The 22864-nt window shown below is 40.1% G+C and overlaps 1 protein-coding gene across 6 annotated transcripts in view; it reads right to left on the bottom strand.

Annotated features, from left to right (window-relative positions):
• UBE2F (ubiquitin conjugating enzyme E2 F (putative)) overlaps positions 1-22864 on the bottom strand; it is an 84920-nt gene that overhangs the window by 24169 nt on the left and 37887 nt on the right. For 5 of the 6 annotated variants that reach the window (XR_012831050.1, XM_075710424.1, XM_075710421.1 and 2 more), the window contains 2 exons: positions 10365-10397; positions 7933-7995 (listed from right to left, as the gene is read on the bottom strand). Coding sequence is in view for 5 of the 6 variants with exons in the window: in XM_075710424.1 (XP_075566539.1) it covers positions 7933-7995; positions 10365-10397 (96 nt within the window). In the remaining variant the exon portion in view is untranslated. The remainder of the gene's footprint in view (positions 1-7932; positions 7996-10364; positions 10398-22864) is intronic. The other variant, XM_075710423.1, reaches the window with a different exon arrangement.

Below are 22864 nucleotides of genomic sequence, written 5' to 3'. Positions count from 1 at the left end.
AGTTGTTGCTAAGTACTGCTTATGCTAGTCAAGGACTTTGCAGCTTCCCATGCTCTGCCAGGTGCACAAGAAGCTGGGAGGGAGCACAGCCAGAATAGTTGATCCAAACTGACCAAAGGGGTATTCTATACCACATGATGTCATGCTCACTATATAAACTGGGGGTGGGGGGGGTTGGCCAGGGGGCTGCAGTCACTGCCTGGGAACTGGCTGGGTATCAGTCAGCAGGTGGTGAGCAATTGCATAGTGCATCACTTATTTTGTATATTATTATTATTATTTTCCCTTCCTTTTCTGTCCTAGTAAACTGTCTTTATCTCAACCCATGAATTTTACTTTTTTTTGTTTCCTGATTCTCTCCCCCATCCCACTGGGGAGAGTGGGGAGTGAGCAAATGGCTGTGTGGTGTTTAGCTGCCTACCGGGTTAAAACACAACACTGATATAAAAAAAAAAAAAAAAAAAAAAAGAAATCCCACAAGCAAATAAACACAGCAAAGATGAAATCACTCTTGGTGAAAAAGAAGTTTTACAATTTCAAGCTGCTGCTGGTTCTTGGTGGCTCCAGAACTAAAGAGGCTATGCTGGGAAACAACAGTTTTTGATGCAGAGGGAAAATTTTGGGGGAAATTCAACTTACTATATTTCCAAAGTGATGCCTAAAGATCTTCTGCAGACAGATCTGTAGTTGTTTCTTACTTATGATCATTACTTACAGGCAGACCTCTTGCTGACAACTTTCTCCTTCAATGACTGACTTGTTTTCAGAAGATACATTAACATCCTCTCCAGGATCTGGCCCACGCACTGACATTTTGTCAGATGATGCTGGTTCTTGCCCAGTTACCAGAGGAAGGGTTTGAGAAATTAAGATAAATTCTATAAAGATCCTAAACTGTTTGCTATTTAAGGACTCAAAAAACATGCATACAATTATGAAAGGTTATAAAAGCTCTTCAGTGAAATACATAGTTGGCAACTGTTCCTAATTATCAATGGAATTTCTAATGGCGTTAGATTAGTATCCTCACTTGTAAAGACAAGAAGACAGTCCTCAAGAAATTCAAGGAAAATGTTCATCCCAGAAGACTCATTAGAACAACCTCCAAAGACTGCAAGCAACTGAGAGGAGAGACTTTTTTTAAGCCTAGTTTCCTAAGGAACTAAGGCTATGTAGGGCAACTAAAATCCTAAAAGGAAACCTTAAGAGGCAGCTTCAGATGCCATAACAGCATGAACATTATAAATCCATCTCCACAGAAACGATCTTGAAATAAAAACCTTCTTTTCTTTATTACCAAGAGAAGTCTTAAATAAAAAAAAAAAACTAGCAAAAGCCAAGCAGTAATGTTTTTTTCTTGTATAAAAGAAAAGAAAAAAGATTCAATAGCTGTCACAGCAGCAAGCAAGTGACACAGGGAAAAGTCTGCCCCAACACTCCTCTTCTGCAATAGCTTCTGGCCCCACGTATCACTGGTGCCAGCGCTGACTGTGTGATTTATCTGAGGGTGCAGTTCATGAAAACATAGCATTATCCCACGTGAAATGAGGCTGGCAATACCGTCCTTGGTGTCTTCTTTTTGCTAGTGTGCTAGTATTACTGTGGTGAGGAATCAGAATGACATGATTTGAGCAGGACTAGAAAATGCAACTGTAAGTATGATCTATTAGAGACTAAAGACAGCTGTAAGAACATTATGAATTGTCCAGAGTCATGTTTAACTGCACTGTTACATACAAATCCCAACTCTCCTGAATTTTCCCCTTAATATTCTTGTTGTACAACCCTCCTCCCTTAGAGTAAAAGCACAATGTCTATGAACAGCATCATAACAGCTTATAAATCTACCTGAAAACAGATGGACAAGAAATACAGTCAGTGACAAATGGAGCTGCTAAAATTCAGCAGCTGTAGTTAAAACACATGCTTTCTAAAACCTGAGCCAGAACCAAGCTCCCACACACAAACCTATGCAAAATAATTCATCATTAAAGTATCAAAACAACAGCTACAAGCTTTGCTATCGATTTAGCCATGGAAAAGGCACAGAAACAATTAAAACTCCCTCTGCTGACAGCAGCAGAAGATAGCTAGGGGAAAAAAGGCAAAACCAAGACCCCTTTTACATAGGGTTGTTGTGCCACATGTTCTTTAAAACCAGGCGGACAATTGGGAAATACAACACAGGTACAGATCGGGATGATCGGCACCTGGAATGCCTGTTGGAAGCAGCATGCTGACCCCTCCATGTCCCAGAGCAACTGGGTGTTTCCAGCAATAATTACATTGAGTCTGACAACAGCCCTCATTCCTCTGGCTAGGACAAGCAAAGAGAGGGCCACAAAACCATGGCATTAATGATCTTCTTTTGACACAATTGCCATTTACCTGGAGGCAATGAAAAGAGGTGACACTCCTACTGTTCAGTACATTCCTGTGCTCTGTAATTGGAAACATACAATGCTGCCTTCCAAGGAAGATGGAAACAAAATCAGGGCTTGCTGAATTAAAACATTTGTGTTTAAGATGGATCCTTGGGAAACACACAGTTATTCCCATTAGATTTCTCAGCTTTAGCACTTCAGAGCTGCTGGTAAAAGCCCCATAGAAGAAGACATGCTAGATTTTCACAAGGCGGGGGGAAAATCCCACCCAGAGTGCTATCTATCTTACTCTCTCACAATGACACAGCAGGAAGCATTTCCATGCACTGAATACTGACAGATGAGTTTCACTGAGAAGATGGAAAGATTGTGCAGGAAAACAACACAGGGTGAGGTTACTCAGCTTCTCCTATTAAAACAACTCAAGACCGCATGGATGAACAAGTAAATGAGTGTTTGTTAATCTGCAGAATGACAAAAATTGCTTTAGCCTTTTAAATTACACCAAATACAACAGGTGAATACAATTAAAATAGGACACAGCATTAGCATTCTTGATATGGCAGGCCTCGGCAAGGAAGAAAGCTAAGGAATATTTGGAAAAATGTTTCTGCTTTAAGCCACATGAACAGTATAATGAATTTTCTCATTGTGTACTGCACATATGGCTTTGAAATTTTTTTTTTTTTTTTTGTAAAGGCAACCACTACTAGGAAATATAATGGCTTTTAAGGAACCCAGTGAATTGCAATGTTCTGAGATAGTATCTCAAAACAACCATGACAGATGTACACATGGAAAGTATTTTCTAGATTTCAGCTAACAAATAGCAGACACAGTGCCCATAGCACCTCTGGCTAAAGAATACACAAGTCCTGAGCTACTAAGCTGATTCTGTTTTGTATTACCAAGGTGTATCCCTATTCTTTCAGTATTCAGCCTAGCTGGCTGCCACAGAAAGCAAATCAAGAGAGCCCTATTTGTTCACTGTACAAAAAGCAAATCCTTCAATTTTTAGCACATAATTCTTAAGTGAGTAGTCATTAAAACTTAAACACTTGCTCATTGCTTAAGAATCTGTGGAATCAATTCTATTGACGATTAATGGCTCTGGCCATCCACATAATTACTGACAGGCTGACTTCTCTGCTAAATCCAAAGTGGTCCCACAGCTAAGCAGTTCTTTAAATTCCACAGGAAAACTCATACTACCAAACTAAGGAGATTGTATCAGCATGAGAAGACTGAATGTTGGGAAACACCTACTTAGTTTACATAGAGATATCAATCATCTCATTATTCTGATTTATAGAGCTCTAAACCAAGAGAGGATGGTTGCTTATCTTCCAGTGATTGTGACCTAACTGCAGTGCAATGTGGGCATCAGGAATATTCTAAAAAGTAACACTACAAATATAAACGATGCAAACTTTTCTTTAGCTGGAAACAATTATGAGTTAAACAAAGGCAGGGAGAGGGGGTGGGAGAAGAGTGAAGGGAAACTACAATTTTATCTGAATGCTTTATTAAATGCTGAAAGCCATTGTCAACAAGCTTGTAAGAAGGTTTGAGTTTAAAAACTGGCTGAGTGTGAAAGTTGGCACCAGGTCTACAGAAATACAGTCACTAAAGAGGACGCAGTCAACATGCTGGAGGGCAAATCCACCCTACAGAGGGACCTGCGTGGGCTGGAAGAAAGGCTGACAGCAGCCTCGGGAGGCTCAGCAAGGCCAAATGCGAAGCCCTGCCCCTGGGACACACTCAGCCCCTGCACGGAGACAGTCCCAGATGGCAGGCTGGGGACAGCTCTGCTGGGAAGGCCTCAGAGCGAGGAGAGGCTGAGGAACAGGGTGTGTTGGTGGAGAGGAGGCGGCTTTGGGGGGACCTAAAAGCAGCCTCCCAGTACTGTGGAGGAGGTTACCAAGAGGACAGAGCCTTCTCGCAGGTGCATGGCAAGAGAACATGAGGTTGAGCTCATGAGCTGAAAGGGGGAACATCTGACTGCGGATATGGAAAAAGATTATGGTGCGGGTAACTAAGCTTTGGAGGATCCAATATCACTTGATGACAATCATAAGATAAACTCACAATTGGCAAAACCAAAGCCTTACAAAATTGATTGCAATGACAATGAAATCACTTGAACAGGACCATTTAATGCCGGCAAATACGGGCATCCTATCTCTGAAAAATTTAAGTTACACAAGGTGGCAGACAGCATCCTCTGTCACTGAAAAGGTCTTTTGATGAAAACAGCCAATTACAACATAGGTCTCCAGATCAATTCTGTAGCTGATAAGACGGTAAGTTTCAGATATACAAGTAGAGGGCTAGCAAGCCTAAATATTGAGATAATCTCTTTATCTAGCATTTGTGAAAATGCACGTTTGATGACTCTGCCTAAATTTATTGTACAACGTTCCAAAAAGTTACTGACATCTTGCAAAGTGTGTGTGGAAGAACTGTAGAATTACTCAAGCTGCACAGACATTCGTACGTACTTTAAAAAAATAATTTGTTTAAAACTGACTTGATGATCACTGGCTGAACGAAGCTGCAAGGGAAGAGGTTCAGTAACTGACATCTCCTTCCTTGAGCTGAAGGAGGCCCCCAAGGACCTGTGCAGCTGAAGCTGCACGAACTCAGGTCTCAGACAAGACACAGTTTTTTTAAAGCAATTAATTGAACAACTTGAGCTTGAAATTTTTTAATCATTTTTACATCCTAGAACAAGGCTGCTTTCCCCAAAACCACAACTACGTGCTCAGGTATAAGCCATAGATTTGATGCAAAAATTAAGAGGTTCCTTATGCAGGAAGAGATCATAACTCCCTCACAGCCTGATCTGTAACACAAACATTCACAGCACAACTGTTTTCCAAGAACCAATAATCAGGATTTCATATCTATGATGTGACTTCTTCCATCATCTGCAAGGCGGCAGACATTTTTGATGACTTAATAGCAGCCTACAGAACTGAACAAACTCCAGTTTCACATTTTCAGTAACCAGAGGCAGGCTTCAGAGTAGCTGTTAACCTCTCGGGCAGCCACACTTAGCCTGGAATGTCAGCAAAGGGATCCCAGGATTTGAAATCTGAAATGGCATCAGTGAAATACTGAATCATCTCTTCCAGGAGAACCACAGAAGACAGCTTGAGGTACATTTGGTTTGGCTGTTACAAGCCATATACTCCCACGCTGTCAAATGACCAAAGGCATTCTTTTACAGTATCTGTTAAACACAGATATTTGTATACAAAACTATTTGTATATAGATATATTTGCACATCTGTTTGTATATAAACTGTGCATGCGGGCATACATATTACTTATACACTATTTGTATAATTGTACTACGTAAAAATGTCTCAGGGAAAATTTATTAGCATTCACACATTAATCATATTGCGCATTGCAAGTATTTTCTTGAGAGACAGGACAGAACCACAGCAGTTTGACTTCACAACAAAGTGCTTATACACCGCATGACATCTATGCCCGAGAGAGACAAAAACTAACTCATGCTGCAATTGCATTCTTTGAGGCTAATTGTAAAGGCAGCCATTTCTCTCCCTTGCATAATTTATTCTCTCCAGACAAGCATTATTGGTTTTGTCTTGATGTTGCTGTAAGATGTCCTATGGAAAATCCAGCACTACCTGGTGCTGTCACTATCAATGAAATACCCAACCTAAATTCAGATAAGCTCCAGAAAAAAAGTTAACATGGCAGAACATGAATTTTACAGATGCCTGTGGAGACTACTTAGAGTTTACTAAATAAAAAAAAGTTTGTTCCAAAAATATTTTTAATTGAGAAGACTAAAAAAACCTCGATTTCCCTCTCACTTCTTCCACAGCTGCTTTTATCTGGGGGAAAGAAAAAAACCAAACCCACCTTCCATGCTATTAGTGTAGCAATACGTCTTTTGAGTACTCACCTCTCCGTTTTTGAGGGAGGTGTGTTTTTAAAAGCAGGTAACACTTCATTTCTGTGGATTCACAAGATTTCCAATTTCTGAATGAGGTTGAAACATGCAGGACAGCGATTTCTTAGCATTTCATCACTCTCTGGGAAGAGGATGTTACTGTCTGGCTGGTCTGAGGTCTAATAATTTACTTGAAGAACCGATAAGGCTCATCTACCACAGCCTCAGCACATCTGACACAAGACTGTACTAGTACTATGAGAGCATGTCTCCTTACAAAAACCTACCCAGACACCAGACAAACCACTTTCCCTCTGGCAGTTAGAAGAAATCAAGTGCCAAATTCAACACTCAGCAATAGGTGTGTAGCTTTGCCATTCCCAAAGAGCTACAAATTTCGCTGGCAAGATATTAGAGAATAATTCAGTCTAACAATGCAAACAAAGAAAATGATTCAGCCTGCTACCTTCACTACACCGGTTTTGTTTCTTGGGCTGTATCCCCTCTGTGACTCCTTTCAGTGTTTTATGGCTTGGAAGGCTTCCTGGCACTCTTTGCCAAAATGATATAACAAAACCATTAAAAAAACCTCTTCCAGAGTAGGTGCCTACTAAATTTTTCTCACTTTGGGCTTATAGTCTCATCCCAGCCCTACAAACACTGACAAATACCAGAATAGCTACAAGATCTCATTAAACAAGAAAACAGCTAAAATATGAACTTGCAATCCTGATATTTCCTCTTGTAAAAATGAGATAAATTAAGTGCACTGCCTAACTTTGCATTTTCAATGAACTCTTCAAATCAACATTTACCTGGAAACTTTCTTCAAGTTTTAAGGTTAACTTCAGCAAAAGTATCAGAAGTTTTTAATTAAAACGAGATCTTGAACATGCCAAGTGTAATTTCTATATGCTTGAGGTATGCATCTATACAATGTAACATGACACAACTTCAGAGATCCATACAAGAGGGAAGTTAGTACTTTGTTTCCCTCTACCTCCACGCTCAATCTCAGTTGAGAGGTGCATCTCATAGATATTCATCAGGCCATTAAACAACACCATGTTTTGCTTTGCCCAGTCCATAATACACACCAAACAAATAGGATCAGTAAAAAGAAAATAAAGTTTCCACTCCTGTCTTTCAAATGTGCTCAGATTTCTCCTGGCTTAATAAAAGCATGCAACATGTAAGAGTTGTGAAGAAAAAAGTTGCATTTTGAAAGAGACACAGACCGATGAGATCTTTTTGCAGGCCTGTTAAGGTAAAGGCTACTCATCTAACTGTGCCAAACAAATTCCCTATCATTTGCTGCACAGAACATGTACAACTTCAGGGAAAGTCCCAGAAACAAGAAGGAAAATCTCATCTGTTTGGGGGATATGACTACATTATGGTCAACAATTCTAGCATATGGTGAATAACACTACTGTGTCGAGTTTACTTTCCCAGATAAAACACATTTTGTTTGAATAACTGGTTGCTGAAACAATGAGTCACTCAACTGCATGAAGTACCAGCTCAAATGCTTTAAAAGGACTGACTGGGAATCGCCGACTACAGTATGTAGTATTTGTTTAGGAACAAGATGCTTTAAATAAACCACTGACTCACCTTGTCACGCAGATGATGCTCTGCAGCCTCAATATTCAAAGGATCGTCAAAATTCAAAAGATCCTAGAAAAGAAACAGAGAACATTATAGGGTTCCCACTCACTGCGTCATACCAGGAATCCAAAGCCCTAATGAACAAGATAGTGAAACAAAGCAAACAAGACCAGCAAGCGTAGTGCCATTTTCCAACTACCTTGATAGTATCCCTGCCAAAGGTAGAGTTTGATGACTGCAAACCAAATTACAAGTCAATTAAAGGACAACAGCAGCAAGACACTCGACCCCATCTGGTGTCAAGCCACACACACCCCTGTGACACTTCTCTCTGGCAGTGGTGCATTTCTATTTGAAAACTGAGACAGTTTTAAATCAAATTTTGAAGGAACATTCAAAGTTTCAGAAGGCACAATTCCTATTGATTTTTGTTCAAGGGTGAAGTAAACCCTTAAAAAACCCCTGCAAACAGCCTGGTGATAAAGCAGGAAGAGCTTTCTTAACACCATAGCAAAGCAATTTAATTCCCTCTGTGAAGAAACTACATAACCTGGAGCCTGACAGACAGTAAAGTTTTAGTGCAATGCAAAAAACAGGGCCGAGAGGAAAGGGAGTGCAACGACCCCGAGAGCTACGGGCACGTGGGGCCAGGGAGCAGAAATAATCAAAATAAATCTCAGGTCTGTCAGTTTAATCTCAATAAATATTAACTTCAGAAGGAGAAAGGGTCTAGGGTTAAAACCAAAGGAAACCAAGATGCTGATAAAAGAAGAATTATCATAAAAAATAACATTGAATCACAAAAACCCCTATTCTGCCTGCAGCCCAGAACACTTTCTCCAGTTTAAGGTTAGCCTGCAAGCAGTGAAATGCCATCGTTTCACAAGTGTGAAAGGTTCATGTCGCTCTCCGACTCATTCTCAAGCAGCAAGCCTCCCATTTTATTCAAACCAGGACACCAATCCACCTTATTTTCACTCACTGTCTTCAAGAACACCCCAAAAGAATCTGCAAGGCCAGTACAATCCAATGCCAGCTTTTCAAAGCCTAATTATTTATAAGCAGCTGGGTGTGAGGGAAATCCAAGAGGCAAGCTGGGAAGCATGGCTCTTACTGGCCATGACAAATCCCCGTGGTCTCTGATGCGTGACCATCGCTCTTTGCAGCTGTTTGCCCAACGGATTATTTTTACGTGCAGTTCTGCCTCTGAAGGCACTTCTTTGTACCTCCAGTGGATTTTGCTTTCTTCCAGTTATTTAGCATGCAGTGGGAGACTAACTGTGAAATGCAATTACTCTTTGTTGCAAAGGCAAATGCTCTCCAATCTTCAAAATCAATTTACCAAAGAAGTTGTTGAAAAAAATCTAGCCTTTGGATGCCAGGAAAGCTTAGGAAATCGTAGCCAGTCACCAGCTCGGTCTATGCTAGAGGTTTTAGAAACACACCATGATCCTGGTGATAGTGCTGAGAGCATGGTCACTGCTCTGCCCCTCCTCCTGCAGGTAGCAGTGGAAGGAATTGCTCTCTCTGAAAACAGGCTCGGGCTAGCAAAGCCCACAGCGATGTTCCTCATCCAAAGCTTTTCACAGCCTCCTCTGGACACCCTGGAGTGGCTGGGGTAGTTCTCTCCACAGTCAATGACAAACATGGTAACCAAGTTAGTGCCTTTCTTTGCTTTCTTCTGACCTTCCTACCCAGCAGCAATGGCTGTGGAAGGGAACTATAACCCTGGACTCCCTAAAAAAGGCAGCTTTTGTACAGTAAAGACTTAGCCTTTCTTCGCTTTTAGGGCAAAGCGGATGCTGCATCCTGCCTGCTTCTTGCAGCTTCCTGCCCTCTCCTCCATTTTTAAGTTGCTTCTGTAATTACGAGGCACAGGTTTCTTGCTCCTGTCAATCTAAGGAAAAGGGGGAAAATGGGATCCCTGAACAAAATCATATCATTTCTGCAACAAGTCGAGGCTTATGCAAATTCTGCGGGTGGGTACCGAGGCCCCTGAACAGGAACATAAGTGTTCAAAACAGGAATGAGACTGCAGGGCAGTCATCAATTCCTAAATATCCTTTTTAAAAAACATTAAAACCAACACAATTCCTTCTCAGAGCAATATGAATTTCTATTTCCTGCAAACCAGCAGAATAATTTTCATACAGTGTGGAAGATCCCAAGTAACTTGTTACCAAAATATCCCATAATAGATTTGTAACAGAAGTAAAAACAATGTACGACAAAGCTGGCATTTCAGACCATCTGTATGAGTGTTGCAGTTATACAAATAAAAGCACAAACTGATTTCACACTTGTACAACACCCACTGAAGCCAAAGGAAATAATGACCTTAAATTTAAGAGGCAACAGACAGTGTCCACATTAGGTGATGCTGAAACCAAACCAGGTAGGAAAAGGAAAGTGGGTATGCAAAATATTCATTTACTTACAGTAAATAAAGAGTTTAACCCCCAGACGACATCCTGCAAAGGAAAAGCACATTCAGTTAGGCAGGCATTTCAGGTGTTTTGAACACGTTCACATATTTTATTTTTCTATTAAACCATGAAATTACTGGAAATAAATCTAGATTAAGGGTGATGTTTTACTAATTTAAATCAAAATATTGAAAAAGCTTTCCCGTTTCATGGATGCTTGATATTTAGAAGTCACCAGAAGACAAATACTGCATATTCAAATACAAGTTCAGATCTTTCTGTGTGTATAGGAGCCTTATTTGTGCTGCTTCTCTGCTCAAAGAGAGGTATAATACCTTAGTATATGCCATCAACTGACTGCACTGCTTAGTTCAAAGGGTGGGTATAAAACTTAATTCAGCAATCCATTAAAAAATTGAAATGGTGTTAGACAAATATTTGAAACTGTGTCAAAATACCAGAGAAAAGAGATTTAGGTGTAGTATGAGGATGGAGAAATACCATTCTTGTATAAGCGTATGTCTCATATCTGCCTTTAAGTATCTATTTAAACACAGCTGAATAGAGAGGGTTTGCAATTCCTGCAAACAGGAAGCTTCAGGGGAATATGCCTCCAAACGATGTCATCAAACGCAGCTTATTTTGGGGTGGGCATCTCCAAAAGGGTTCCTCTAGCACTGACCTAAGAGTCCACATCCTCAGTTACAACCTTCAGAGAACAAGAAAATGCACAAGATCCAAATATTACAGGAAGAGACTTAAAAACATCACCTACCACCAACTCCAAGGCTAAGCTTTTCTGCCTAGAGGAAAGACTATTTTCTTTAGTAGCAGCATAACTAAGCTACCCTACTGCAAAATCCCACTGAAGTCTGGACACTGGAGCTCACACCTACCAGACAATTAAATGCTGCCCTTACAGCCTGCTAGCACTTGATTGCCTACCCATGAAACCCACACTGCCTGATTTCCAATAGCTTGACAAACACTGTATGTCAAGTCATTTCACAGCTAGGATGTACCTTTTATAATAAAGATAAAGCCTCAAAGTAAAAACTTCCTATCCACAGCAAAACTTCAATAAATGAGCATGTTTCATTTGTTTCCTGTTCCAGGCCCTCTGCTGAGGGCAGTGGACCACAGAAATCCATATCCCTTAAGAACACTATCCAATTATGTCCTCATGAAAAAGACATGATGTTAGCATTATCCGGACAACAGCCTCTCACGATCCAATTTTCCTTTGATCTTGCAAAAAACCTACTCAGTTTATCTGTTTTCAATAATGTGAATCTGCCCAGCAAAGCTGATATTGTAAGACACAGTTTTCAGTTTCAGCATCTTCTCCTAATGGAGCTTCTGAAATCATCAGGTGTGGCAAAACCAGCAACTCTTTCAAATGTACTCATCATCTTCAGTGGCGACACAGACACATAAACTGCAAAAAAGAGCACACCCGAGACACCCAAGAATTACAGTTATCCATACCATTTAAGACTATAGTGCTGAGCAGTCACCCCCACTCCCAAATGACCATACCGTCAGTTCTTTGGCAAGTATGAGAAAATGGACTATTTCAAATAACAGATGGAAGTCATAGTTTCACACTAAGTTCTGTGCTTGCTCAACTACAACTACTGTCACAGAAACTGGGCAGCAGAGGTTAGCAAAACAAGGCATTAAGGAAACCTGTATTAAGCAATCCTGGGGATAAATTATTTGTACAGTGCAGTGGTGCTAGAGAAAAAAATAGCCAAAGTCACTGATTAAAGGAGGATTTCAGTGGTGCGGAGAGCCTGGAGAGTGGGAACAGGCACGAAGGTCTCAGCTTCCACTTCACTCTCCCACATTCGGGCATGAGAGGGTGCACAGCACAGGCTGACAAGGCATCACCACTCTTGGGGTCTGTTCTGCTCCAGTGCCCCCACGTACGCTGCCCCGGCATGGATGCAGCCCAAGGACTGACTGATGCAGGGTGTGTAGCCAGGGGCAGCTGGGAGTGCCTCTGTCTCCCACCAGCCTCTCTGCCCCAGGAGATGCTCTGACCCCTGGAGGTCAGGAGCCCCTTCCACTGCTGCCCTCAAAGGCTGTACTGTCCTTCAGGGAGGCAGAGTGAATGTCTCGGGAGTGTTAAAAGTTTCTTGCGTCCGATTTTAACCCACTGTGTGTTTCCCACAACCTTTGATAATAGGACCTTACTAAAGCACGGTAATTTGCTTTCTTCCACTTGAAGAAACAGGAATAAATTAACTTTTTAAGGGTCATCTTTCACCTACACCATGTGACAGCAGACTGTAGCTGGAGAATGTGATGCAGAATTACAATATTGAGCGTTAAAAAACATCCTAAAGAGGTATGAGGAGCTCACACTAGCACCCTGGGGTCTGTCCATTTCTAAATCCTGCCTGAACGCCAAAACAGCATTCACAGGGTTGCAAACTGTTCACAACTGTTCAACCACTTACCAGCATGGCTAAAAAGAAATAAACAAAAGAGCAAGTCAGTCCCATTGATTCTGAAATCCTGAAGAGCTCGCCTTCTCTTTACATTTAACAGTGCTGGAGCCCCCAGTCTCCCAGACAATTTGCAAGTGTCCTGGTGGGGAGGCAGATTGTCTCTCCAGACAAAACAGATTCTGCTCCTATATAAGCAGCAACAAACCATACCTTACACAATTAAATGCTGCAACTCAAAACAGAAATGTAAACTATATAAAATTATTTTCCCATTCCATAAATACCCACTTTTGAAGTTTACCTAAATTACCTAAATCCCAAATTCTCATTTGCTGACCCCTGGTTTTAAGACTTTGGGACACTTGACTCATTCAGGTTGGCTTTGCACACAGTTCTATTAAAAAAAAAAAAAAAAAAAAAAACCACACCAAACCACACTCCACAAAAAACCCCAGCAAAAACCTCATAAGGCTCTGAGTTTTCAGTGCTGTACATTTTTACAGCCATTCTAGACACCAAAAAGCATAAAAGGTTATTATTATTACTGAATAACTTATGTGTGAAATTCTTAATATAATTTCTGATGTTTCCACCTATTCAAGTTTTATGATTTGCTGGATTCATTTTATACCTTGCACGGCTCCATAAAAAATAATGCTAAATTACTACCACAGGGCAACACTTTTTGTAATGAGTTTGAGGCTAGCCTGGATTTAAATCTAGGATCTTGAGAAAGGGAAGTGGGATGGAACAGATGAGCAGGAGTGAAGCAAGTATTTCATATTTGAAGAACTCAACACTGTCGCACTGCAAAAATAATCACTTTGCATTATTGACTTCAGCAGAGCTGCTTGCTGCATGCAGATAAGCGCTTGCCTAAACACTTGCTACAAATTTTCCTGATGAACTAAAAGGACTTGCAAGCCACGGAAGATCCCGTCAGATTTAACAGTTCAAAAACTTCTGTTTTCCTTTCAATGTAATAAAGCATCATCCTTGGCTTCAAACATTTACTAAGCTTCTGGCTTAAATATTCTGAAAACAGAAAGTTAACCTTATGTACAAGAATTTTTAAAGGTTATCTTCACACATAGGAGCAGGGCAGATGTCACCTTAAAGTGTTAATAACGCACGCCTTTATGCTGCTCCACTTCAATGAGAGAATCTACTTGCAAAAGAAGAACCAGACATAGGGATCTGCCTGTTCACATGGCAAATACTTGACAAGGCTGTTTCCTTTACAATGCTTCTTTTTGTTTACTTTCTTCTACACGCTTAACATCAAAGTTACACAGTACAAGTAAACCCACTACTGAGGGGTAACCTCAGAGCAAAACCAAGGACCTCTTGCACTTTTCATAATGAAGTGGCACAGTCTGCTCAGGGTGGACCCTGCAGAAAAGGCTGCAGAATTCCCCAAAATGCTTTATCTGGTTTCTGCTCCAGCTGTGCCCAGGCAGGCACCCTCCCTGTCCCCCTGGTCTCCCAGAGGCTTTGCATCAGCACAGGCGTCACCCACGAGGTTAGAGGCCCTGGCGAGCCAACTGCAGGTCTCCAGTAAGCAAGTGTTTTCAATTCCCCTCTACTATGTTAGTTTAGAAGATTCAAGCATCGTACTTGAACTAAAGAGCAGTACCTGGTTAAATCCATAGTGGAAGAGGGGGTAACGAAGGAAACATGCTCTGCTCCTTAGCACTGTCACTATTTTGAACTCAAGCATGGGGAACTCAACACAAGCAAGTCAGGAGATCAACAGACTGTTATAAATAACCCTTTATAATCACCCCTTTTCATTCTTGAGTATTTTTGTGTTGCATTTGAGTGAAAAGTTACATTAAACCCCTGCCCACAGATTTATTTACAGCATGCCAAATGAGGGAAAAAAAAAAATCTGCCGCTACAGCAATGTTTAAAGTTCAAGAGCAATGAATCAAAATACTAAATACAGCTTTTGAAATATCCTCTCCTGAGGCTAGAGAGTCTCAAAGCATTGCATTTGTAGGAGGTCCTAATTCAGTTAGTCACCAAATCTTCCCAAGTGGCAGTTCTCACAACCACTTCACAAAAGCAATACCATTGAAACCGTGTAACAGACAAGTGTTTAGCTATGCTTGCCAATATTTGGAAATAAAACCACACAGCGCTGCTTTGGAAGAGAGAGTAAGCACGTGAATTGTAAATTAAGATTTTCCTTTAACAGGCGAAGTATATTTAATACATTAATTTAAGCAGAGAACAACCCAGACAAAAGCAGCTAATGAACTTCTAATCAAAGAAACTTCTCTGGAGATCCAAGGAGCATTTCTGATCTAATAGACTGATTAAATTAAAGCTCGCTGCTAAACCATTTTTTATATACAATTTAACCCATTCAGATCAATGAAAGGAACAGTAGTCATTTATACAAGCAGATGTCTGAAGCAATTTCTTTTTAACAAACTGAAGCAGTATCTCCAATAAAACAAGTGCCAAGCTTTGTACGTCACAGTTTGGAAAAGGGCTTGAAATTATACCCAAAAACTCAGCATGCTGAGTCAGGCCACTGCATGGCTGTCTCCTGGGGCAGCTCTCTGCTGTCCTGTCTGCCTACACACCAGCTCAAGATGATTCTCCACTTCCATTCACCTTCCTCCATCATCTCTTACAAACAAGCCCAGCTTCTTTCTCTCTTCATTGCAGCCTAGAAAACCAAGCAGTCTTCACCCCACCCAGCCCCACCTTCCCCAGGCTCTGTTGGGCTTCTCTTTCTGCCTCCTCAACCATCTCGATTTCTCCTCATGGACTAACCACCCGTTTGCAACCACCACAATGTAACCAACTGCACAAAACTTATCACTGGTCCAAGGGGTTAAAAAAAAGTATGTTTTCACACCAGAGATGGTAGGCATTTCTTAGCTTGTGAAAAAACTGCTTCCCTCCTAAAGTCTTCTCGCAAATAAAATGTTCTCTTTCACATTTCCTCTCCCTGTCCTGCTCCTCTCTAATCTTGCATGTAACACTGCTACAGTATCTTGTAAAATTCCTACAGCAGGTAAAACACCATTTCCACCTGGAATAAGGTGATGAAGAGTGTAGTGTCAGCTTTGTTTAATCAGACACAAAGGCCATCTCAATTCTCACGTGCCTGCAATCTCATCTCATGCTTCCCACCCAAACACAACAGCAGCTTACTTAGAGGGCTTTGGGTAATTTAAATGGCATGAACTGCTCCAGTTAGCAAACACAAAAAAAAGGAGGAAGGCTGGAAAACGATTTCTTCTGTGCTCAAATATACTAGAGGGAAGAAAACAGGAACAGTTATAGTCTGTTCTTCTCCCAGACCAAGACAGTTATGAATTGCCAAGAATACAGGAGCACTCGTCTAAAATCCCTTACTTTTGTTACTAACTCCTTGACATTTGTCCCCAAGGTTACTTCAGAGCAAGCAGATAATCTTTTATAAATTGTTCCCAGGGGAATTCTGTGATAGCTTCTTAATGAACTACACTACAGTGATTATGAATACTAAAGCAATTGCCCTCTGGAAACCAGTCTACTCAACTGATTAAAGTTGACACAAATTGCATATTCAGAAATCAACAATTTGGGGAAAACAAGCATAGTTTAATTAGACTTACTAATGTACTGTACTGTTCTACTGAATCACTCTTTAAAAGTCTGCTAGTAATAACAGCTACTGTTTTTAAAACAAAGATTAGGTTTTGTCAGAAGCCATTAAAGAGAGAAAAATAAATTTTCTGCACATCTTTTATGAAGCAAATGGTATTACAAGACATTGATTTGTGTAAGTATTTTCACCAGCCTGGGCATGTACCGGCACGGGGTGGGGGGGGGAAATCACTTTTTACAAAACTGATAAAGCCAATTTATAAAATGAAAACAACACAATATATCCCTGCAGAAAAATTTCCAGGAGCTTATTTTTTAAAAAAATGTCAGATCTACATAGATGATTGTATTCAGTGGCTTATAACTTCTCTTTACCAAATACCAGATCTGAAGTTTTTTTGTCTGCTGCTTATTCAATTTTTGGAGGTGGAAAAGAAAGGCAAAGAAATGAAAGCAGTAACAATGGACATTTTAAACACTTTAGAGAGCAAAGGTATTGAAGAATATAACTGTTGCTCTGCACTTTTCTTTAGATGACTTCCTCTACAGAGGGAGACTTGAAAGGTACCTTGTGGTAAAGCTGTGCCTTTTGCAACAGCTACAAATATCTATCTAAATTGTGATCAACAAGGACATTCAGAAACCTCTTTGACTATGACAACTACAGCTCCCTCACTTGGTTTTTGCTGAACATGCACAGGCTCTCCCCAGTCCCAGTCCCAGCCAGGCCCTTGCACAGCAAGCAGGGCACCAATGAACAGGTCCACATTCGGTTCAGAGCAGCCGTGCCATCTTGAAGCAGAACCTGCCCCTGTCCCCACTGCCCGTGGGGTCAGAGCAGTTGTGGTGTGTGTGAAAAACTTCTGGATAAAGTCAGGCCAGACGTCCTGCTGCAGATGCATATCATGTGGGCTCCAGCACCAAGCAGGGATGCAGAGATCTGGACCAACAAAGAGGACATTACCTGATTCCTAGTTTTTACTTGCATTATAAACTAATCCAGCCACCAAGCCAGGAAACATGAAATTGCTACTCTACCCTTAACTGATTTAGTGGTGGACTTGGTAATGTTAGGTTAACGGTTGGACTGGATGATCTTAAAGGTGTCTTCCAACCTAAACAATTCTATGATTCTACAAAAAGAAGGCTCTGAACCAGTGGGAGCTCCTACAACACCCTGAAGTACTTCCTACATTATGGAAAGAGACAAATGGTGCATGTCCTTTCATATTTGCTGACAACCAACAGCCCTCATAGGGTTGTGACTCTTCTGTCCTTCCTCATCTACCTCTTTACTGGTTCAAAAATCTCTCTCTTCCATACCTGCCTCTACCTTCTGCTGCCATTCCCTACCCCCTCACTAAATTAGTGTTCCTTCTGTATTTATCCCCTTGTGTTTCACTGCTTCTGTAGGGCTGTCTTCTGCAATGCTGATATCCCCTTCAGTATCCCCAAAAAATACAAGAAGGCATGAGCAGCTTAGGCCATGATTGGGGGGAGGAGGGGGGAAGGGCTGTTGTGATTTTTTGGTTGGTTGGTTTTGTTTGTTTGTTTGTGGTTTTTTTGGAGGGAGTGGTGGGGGTGGTTCTGCTCCCACTGCGCTGAGAACAGAATAGAACTTTGAAGGAGTCCACTTTACTTGCAACATAAAGCAGTTTGCAGCAGATCAGTATCAGCACAAGAATTAATAAGAACACCACAGAACGTAAGAGGTTTACTGTTTTCCCTTCATCCTGAAGACAGCAACAGTTATTGTCTGTTTAAAATATTCCTCTACACTAATTACATGTAATTTTGATGGCAGACCACCTGTTTTCACTAAGACAATGAATGAAAGTTTTGTGCTTATACTGATGCTTTTAAAACTACTCAGGCTTATGCTTAAACGTTGAGGTAAAGGTAACCAGAAAAACTAAGTCAAGACCATCTGATTTATTTCTCCAAGAGATTACAGTTTGACATTTGCTTGATTTTAAATAAATGAATTTTACTGCCTGACACAACAAATAGGGCATATTTTCCCATTTAGTATTAAATGCTAATTAAATAAGCAAGCCTCTTATGGATAAACTCCAAATAGCAATAATTTATCATAAACTAGTCCTAATTCCTTTTCAGTTAGATTATCTAATAACACAGACAGATACTTTGTAACCTAGTATCTGAAGTAATGGGAAAGGAATTCCTAAAAAAAAAGATATTTTCCTATAGGTGGGTATAAAAAGCTGTCTGCATATCTATAGTTTAAGAATATCTTGATGTTTCCCATTCCTGCTCCTGTCTCTCCCAACAGCAGTAACATGAAAATGGCAAAAACCAGCTCTTTAAAATACCTCAATGAAGAGATGAAATGCATATATACAACATGAAAATCCTACAGAAAATAGTTCTCCAATTATCTGAAACCAACTGTAGCTCCATCAGAACAGGGTTACAAAAAAAGGACCAAATATTCCATATGCACATTCATCATACATTTTAAAATAGTGGTTTTAACTTTACTATACTCAGCCCTCCAGAGTCAGTCAGAGTTGCACAAGTGTGCTGTGATTATTTTTATGGTTCATAAATCAGTCACTGACCAATTTCCAGTTGTAGTTTGTTAGAGATAATTGCAGATGGAACAGCTTGACTTTTAGAACCAATTAGACAATCACAATACACAGTTCCACTTCTTCCTTTATTTTTTTAAAATCAATCATCCAAGATAATTTTATAGCAGAGTGAAAACAAGCATTTGAGAGAAAGCTGATGAATACTAGGGAGGCCTATCTTAAGTAGGCAGATGATACTCATGGTGAGCAAGGTACAAGGAAGTGCATGTTGAGGACTAACAGGAGCTACTGAAGCACTTTTGAGTTTGAAATTGGAACTATTGAGGGGGAAGAAGCAGGGTATCAGAGCAAGAATAGCATTATTTCATACTAGGCATTAAAAAGCTGGTATTGTCAGTGAAATAAAAATCTGAGAACAGAATGGAACTAAAACCACCTATTTGCTCTCTGCCTGCAAAACTTCAGCTTTGACCATCAGACCTAAAAGCAGGAGAAAAGCAAGTTCAGACAGTCTGAGCAGAGGCCCAAAATAACTTCAGCAGTCCTCTGCTTCATGAATCCTCTGTTTTAGAGAAGAAAGAAGTATGCAATAAAATGATGCAGAACATAACAGAATGGAGACTGAAAGGTAAATAAGCTCCTGTTGCTAACTCATAGCTAGCTATAAAGAAATGAAAGGTTACACAAAGATCAGTTAGAAAGCATTGTATCAGTTTTTACACAACCCATAACCAAACTGCTACCACAAATTATCTAAGAATTTAGGATTCAGGAGTGTTTCTATGGATAAAGGAAACAGCTACAATTGTATCAACAGTGATTAAAAAAGTCTACATAGATTGTTTTAAAACATTAACCCATCAATGATCAGTTTCAGGGTTAAAGCCAAACTTAACCTCATTTTAAAAGTATCTAATACAGGAATTCAGAGATAGCACATTCTTTAGCACCTTCACTAGTACACAGACTGCTGTTAACAGGGGTCCATGGAAATGCACTCAGTAGCAAGACAACGTAAAGTGGAAAAAAGATAAAGCTCAACACACTTAGTAACTTAAAGAGAATTCAATCATGGATGAGATGACAGCGAGTGCAACAAAATGCTAGAAAATAAAATTGAGTTAGCTTTTTTTTTCCCCCTTAAGAATTCTCTACACTGTTAAAACACATTTTATCAAATAAAGTCTCCTAAACACTTTTTAAAAGTTAGTTATTTCTGAAAGTTAAAAGGCATAATTTAAATGCCTCTTCAAGTTTCCACCCATTTGATACTAAAGAAAGTGTTAAAAAGGTCACAGCAGTTTGTTTTGAAGGATTTTTCATATAAGAGCTCTGCTGCCACCACAAGGATACAGAAGATGAAAGAGACAATCTAAAACTTCTAAAACTTAAGCCTTCTAGAAGGTTAAGCACATAACATGACTGCATCAGTAACATACAGCAGAGCTGGTTTGTGCACGTGGCTTTTGAGGTTTTGTGTTACCTATTTGAATGGTTTTACTAATGCACTTGGAATGGCTGCATTAGTAATGCCTGCCAACTTTTGTCACAGAAATACAGTACAGCCCCATTCTCAAATATTTTAGCAGTGTTTTAGAGTGCTTTATTGGACAAATTTGGGTACTATTCCTCCAGAAAACCAGGCTGCCTTCATATAATTGATGAGTGGAAGATGAAATACTGACTTTCACGTCCATCATTGGCCAAGACCGGATACTATCTATAGCGCTACTGTGCAAATTCACACAATATTCCACTTGTGGAGATGAGCACATTCTCCAAACCATGCTGTCCAAGTGTTGGAAACAAAGGATTCAGGAAGGCTGGATTAGTGGGTGCAAATGGAGTGTTAAGAGATAAAAGTAACCTGGGTTACATCTCATGGCTTTCATTTGCTACCAGTCTCTCACTTCGTCATGTAATTCTGTGGTCTACAGTTAACATGTACCTACCACAATTATTAATGCACAATCACAAATAACTTGACTGTGTAGCCATATTGTTAATAAGCCAGTCCAATTCCATATTTTCCATCTCAGAAGCGTGTGTAGCCTGGAATCTAAGCACTTGGACACTAATCAAGCTTCAAAACACATAGGAAGGTATGCACGAAGCTTTACAGGTGACAGTCAGCCAAAGACCTGAAAGAGCACCTGATAGAGTATCCATCAGGAACCCTGGATCTGACTGAGACCCACCTTTCCCATGTTTATTAGTCCTTTCAAAGGGCACACTTGGAACGGATGAAGAATGTCTTCAAAGAACAGACTCACTCTAGATGCTAGTTACCACCTAATTACAATCTGTATCCCAAGCAAAAACACTGTCTGGGGAATAGCCTTGCAGCTTACCAACATCCCCAATGGCTATTTATGCTCAAATTTTTTTAAGCTCCTTTTGTACTGGAGGCACGGTGTAACAACAGCATTTCTACAGAAGCACAACTTGGAAGTTAGGACCAACATGTGGTACTTACTTTTTGTGATGACACTTCAAAACACATGAAGTGACAACGTGACAAGTCAGAGAACACTTACTGAAACCGCACATTTGTTTAAAATGGAGACTCTGAAGACAAAAAGTAAAGAATTAAAATTTTGCAATTTGTTTTTTTAGTGTGGGGTTTTTTTGTTTTTTTTTTTTTTTTTTTTTTTTTAAGCTATAAAATGTGAGCTTGCAATTGTGGTGCTTCAGTGCCCCATGGGGAAAAAACAAAATCCAAGGGGGATGTTGGATTTTATGTTTTCTTTTTAAAGTTAAGCTACTATGTCCTTTTCTCTTGCTGAATCTTCCATTTCAACACCCATAGACAAAGTTCCTGGGTTTTTTTTGTTTGGGGTTGTGGAGGTTTTTTTCCTCTTTAACTTGAAGGTAAAAACACCCTAAAATGCTTCATAATCAGTAATTTGAGTCTCCCGGTATTTGAGATTCCTGCATGTTTATTCTATGAAATTAATCACATGCAATTAGCAAACTGATGCAAGAATAAAATGGAAAAGAAGATTAATACACATCTTCCATCATCACTGAGGATAGGAAGTTAAGTACACATAGTGTCAGCAGTTATTCCCACCCACAGTCTTAACATGTGGCAGTATTTTAATCTCTGTAAGAAAGATACCATGAACAAAGCTAGGAGAACAGATAAAAATATATGTACATTCTTGTCCAGTTGCACTATTGGTGTACTAATTTTCTAGCAGCTGAAGCGTAAAACTTGTAGTCCAAAAACTTTCTCTAGGAGTGAAATACAGGGACAGGAACAGAACCTGTTAACTTAATTACCCAGTCAGTGTCTTGATTCAACCTAATATGAAAACAGAAACACAAGGGCAAACCAAAATCATACTAGCTGATAAAAAATAGGGAAAAGGTGTTTATGAAAACCCACAAAACCACACACACATATTCTACTTCACTTTCTAGAAAGTCAGATGCTCATGAAGAGATTTTACAGATGAAGAAAGTCACAGATCTCATTCATCATTCATAGTGCCAAAAAGGAAATCAAGTATTAGATAAAACTCATCTTCAATTTGCCTTTTGAAAAGAAACAAATGGCTGACGTGTACCCTTTATCTACCTAATGTAGCTAACGTTCTTTAACAACCAATTCTGGCAGGGTTCCTGGTAAAAGCAAAAGGGAGATTATTGCTCAGTGCTCTGCAAGACTCTTCTGACAGCAAGGTCATGTAACAGTAAATTGACAACCAACTGCTTCACGTAGCAAGACAAGAGCAGTCACTGCGCTGACGCACATGTCCTTTGTGACAATCTCCCTTAGAGCATTTCATACAGGAACTATGACTCCGAATTTGTTAACACTGCCCAGCTGTGGTGGGACCAACCTCTGAAGTCATTCTGCAATCACAGTGGCACAACTACCAACAAT

Source organism: Pelecanus crispus, chromosome 5 (genome assembly GCF_030463565.1).
Source record: "Pelecanus crispus isolate bPelCri1 chromosome 5, bPelCri1.pri, whole genome shotgun sequence".
In the NCBI taxonomy this organism is placed as follows: domain Eukaryota; kingdom Metazoa; phylum Chordata; class Aves; order Pelecaniformes; family Pelecanidae; genus Pelecanus; species Pelecanus crispus.
The sequence above is the reverse complement of the archived record's forward strand: the minus strand, read 5'-3'. Positions and strand labels throughout refer to the sequence as shown.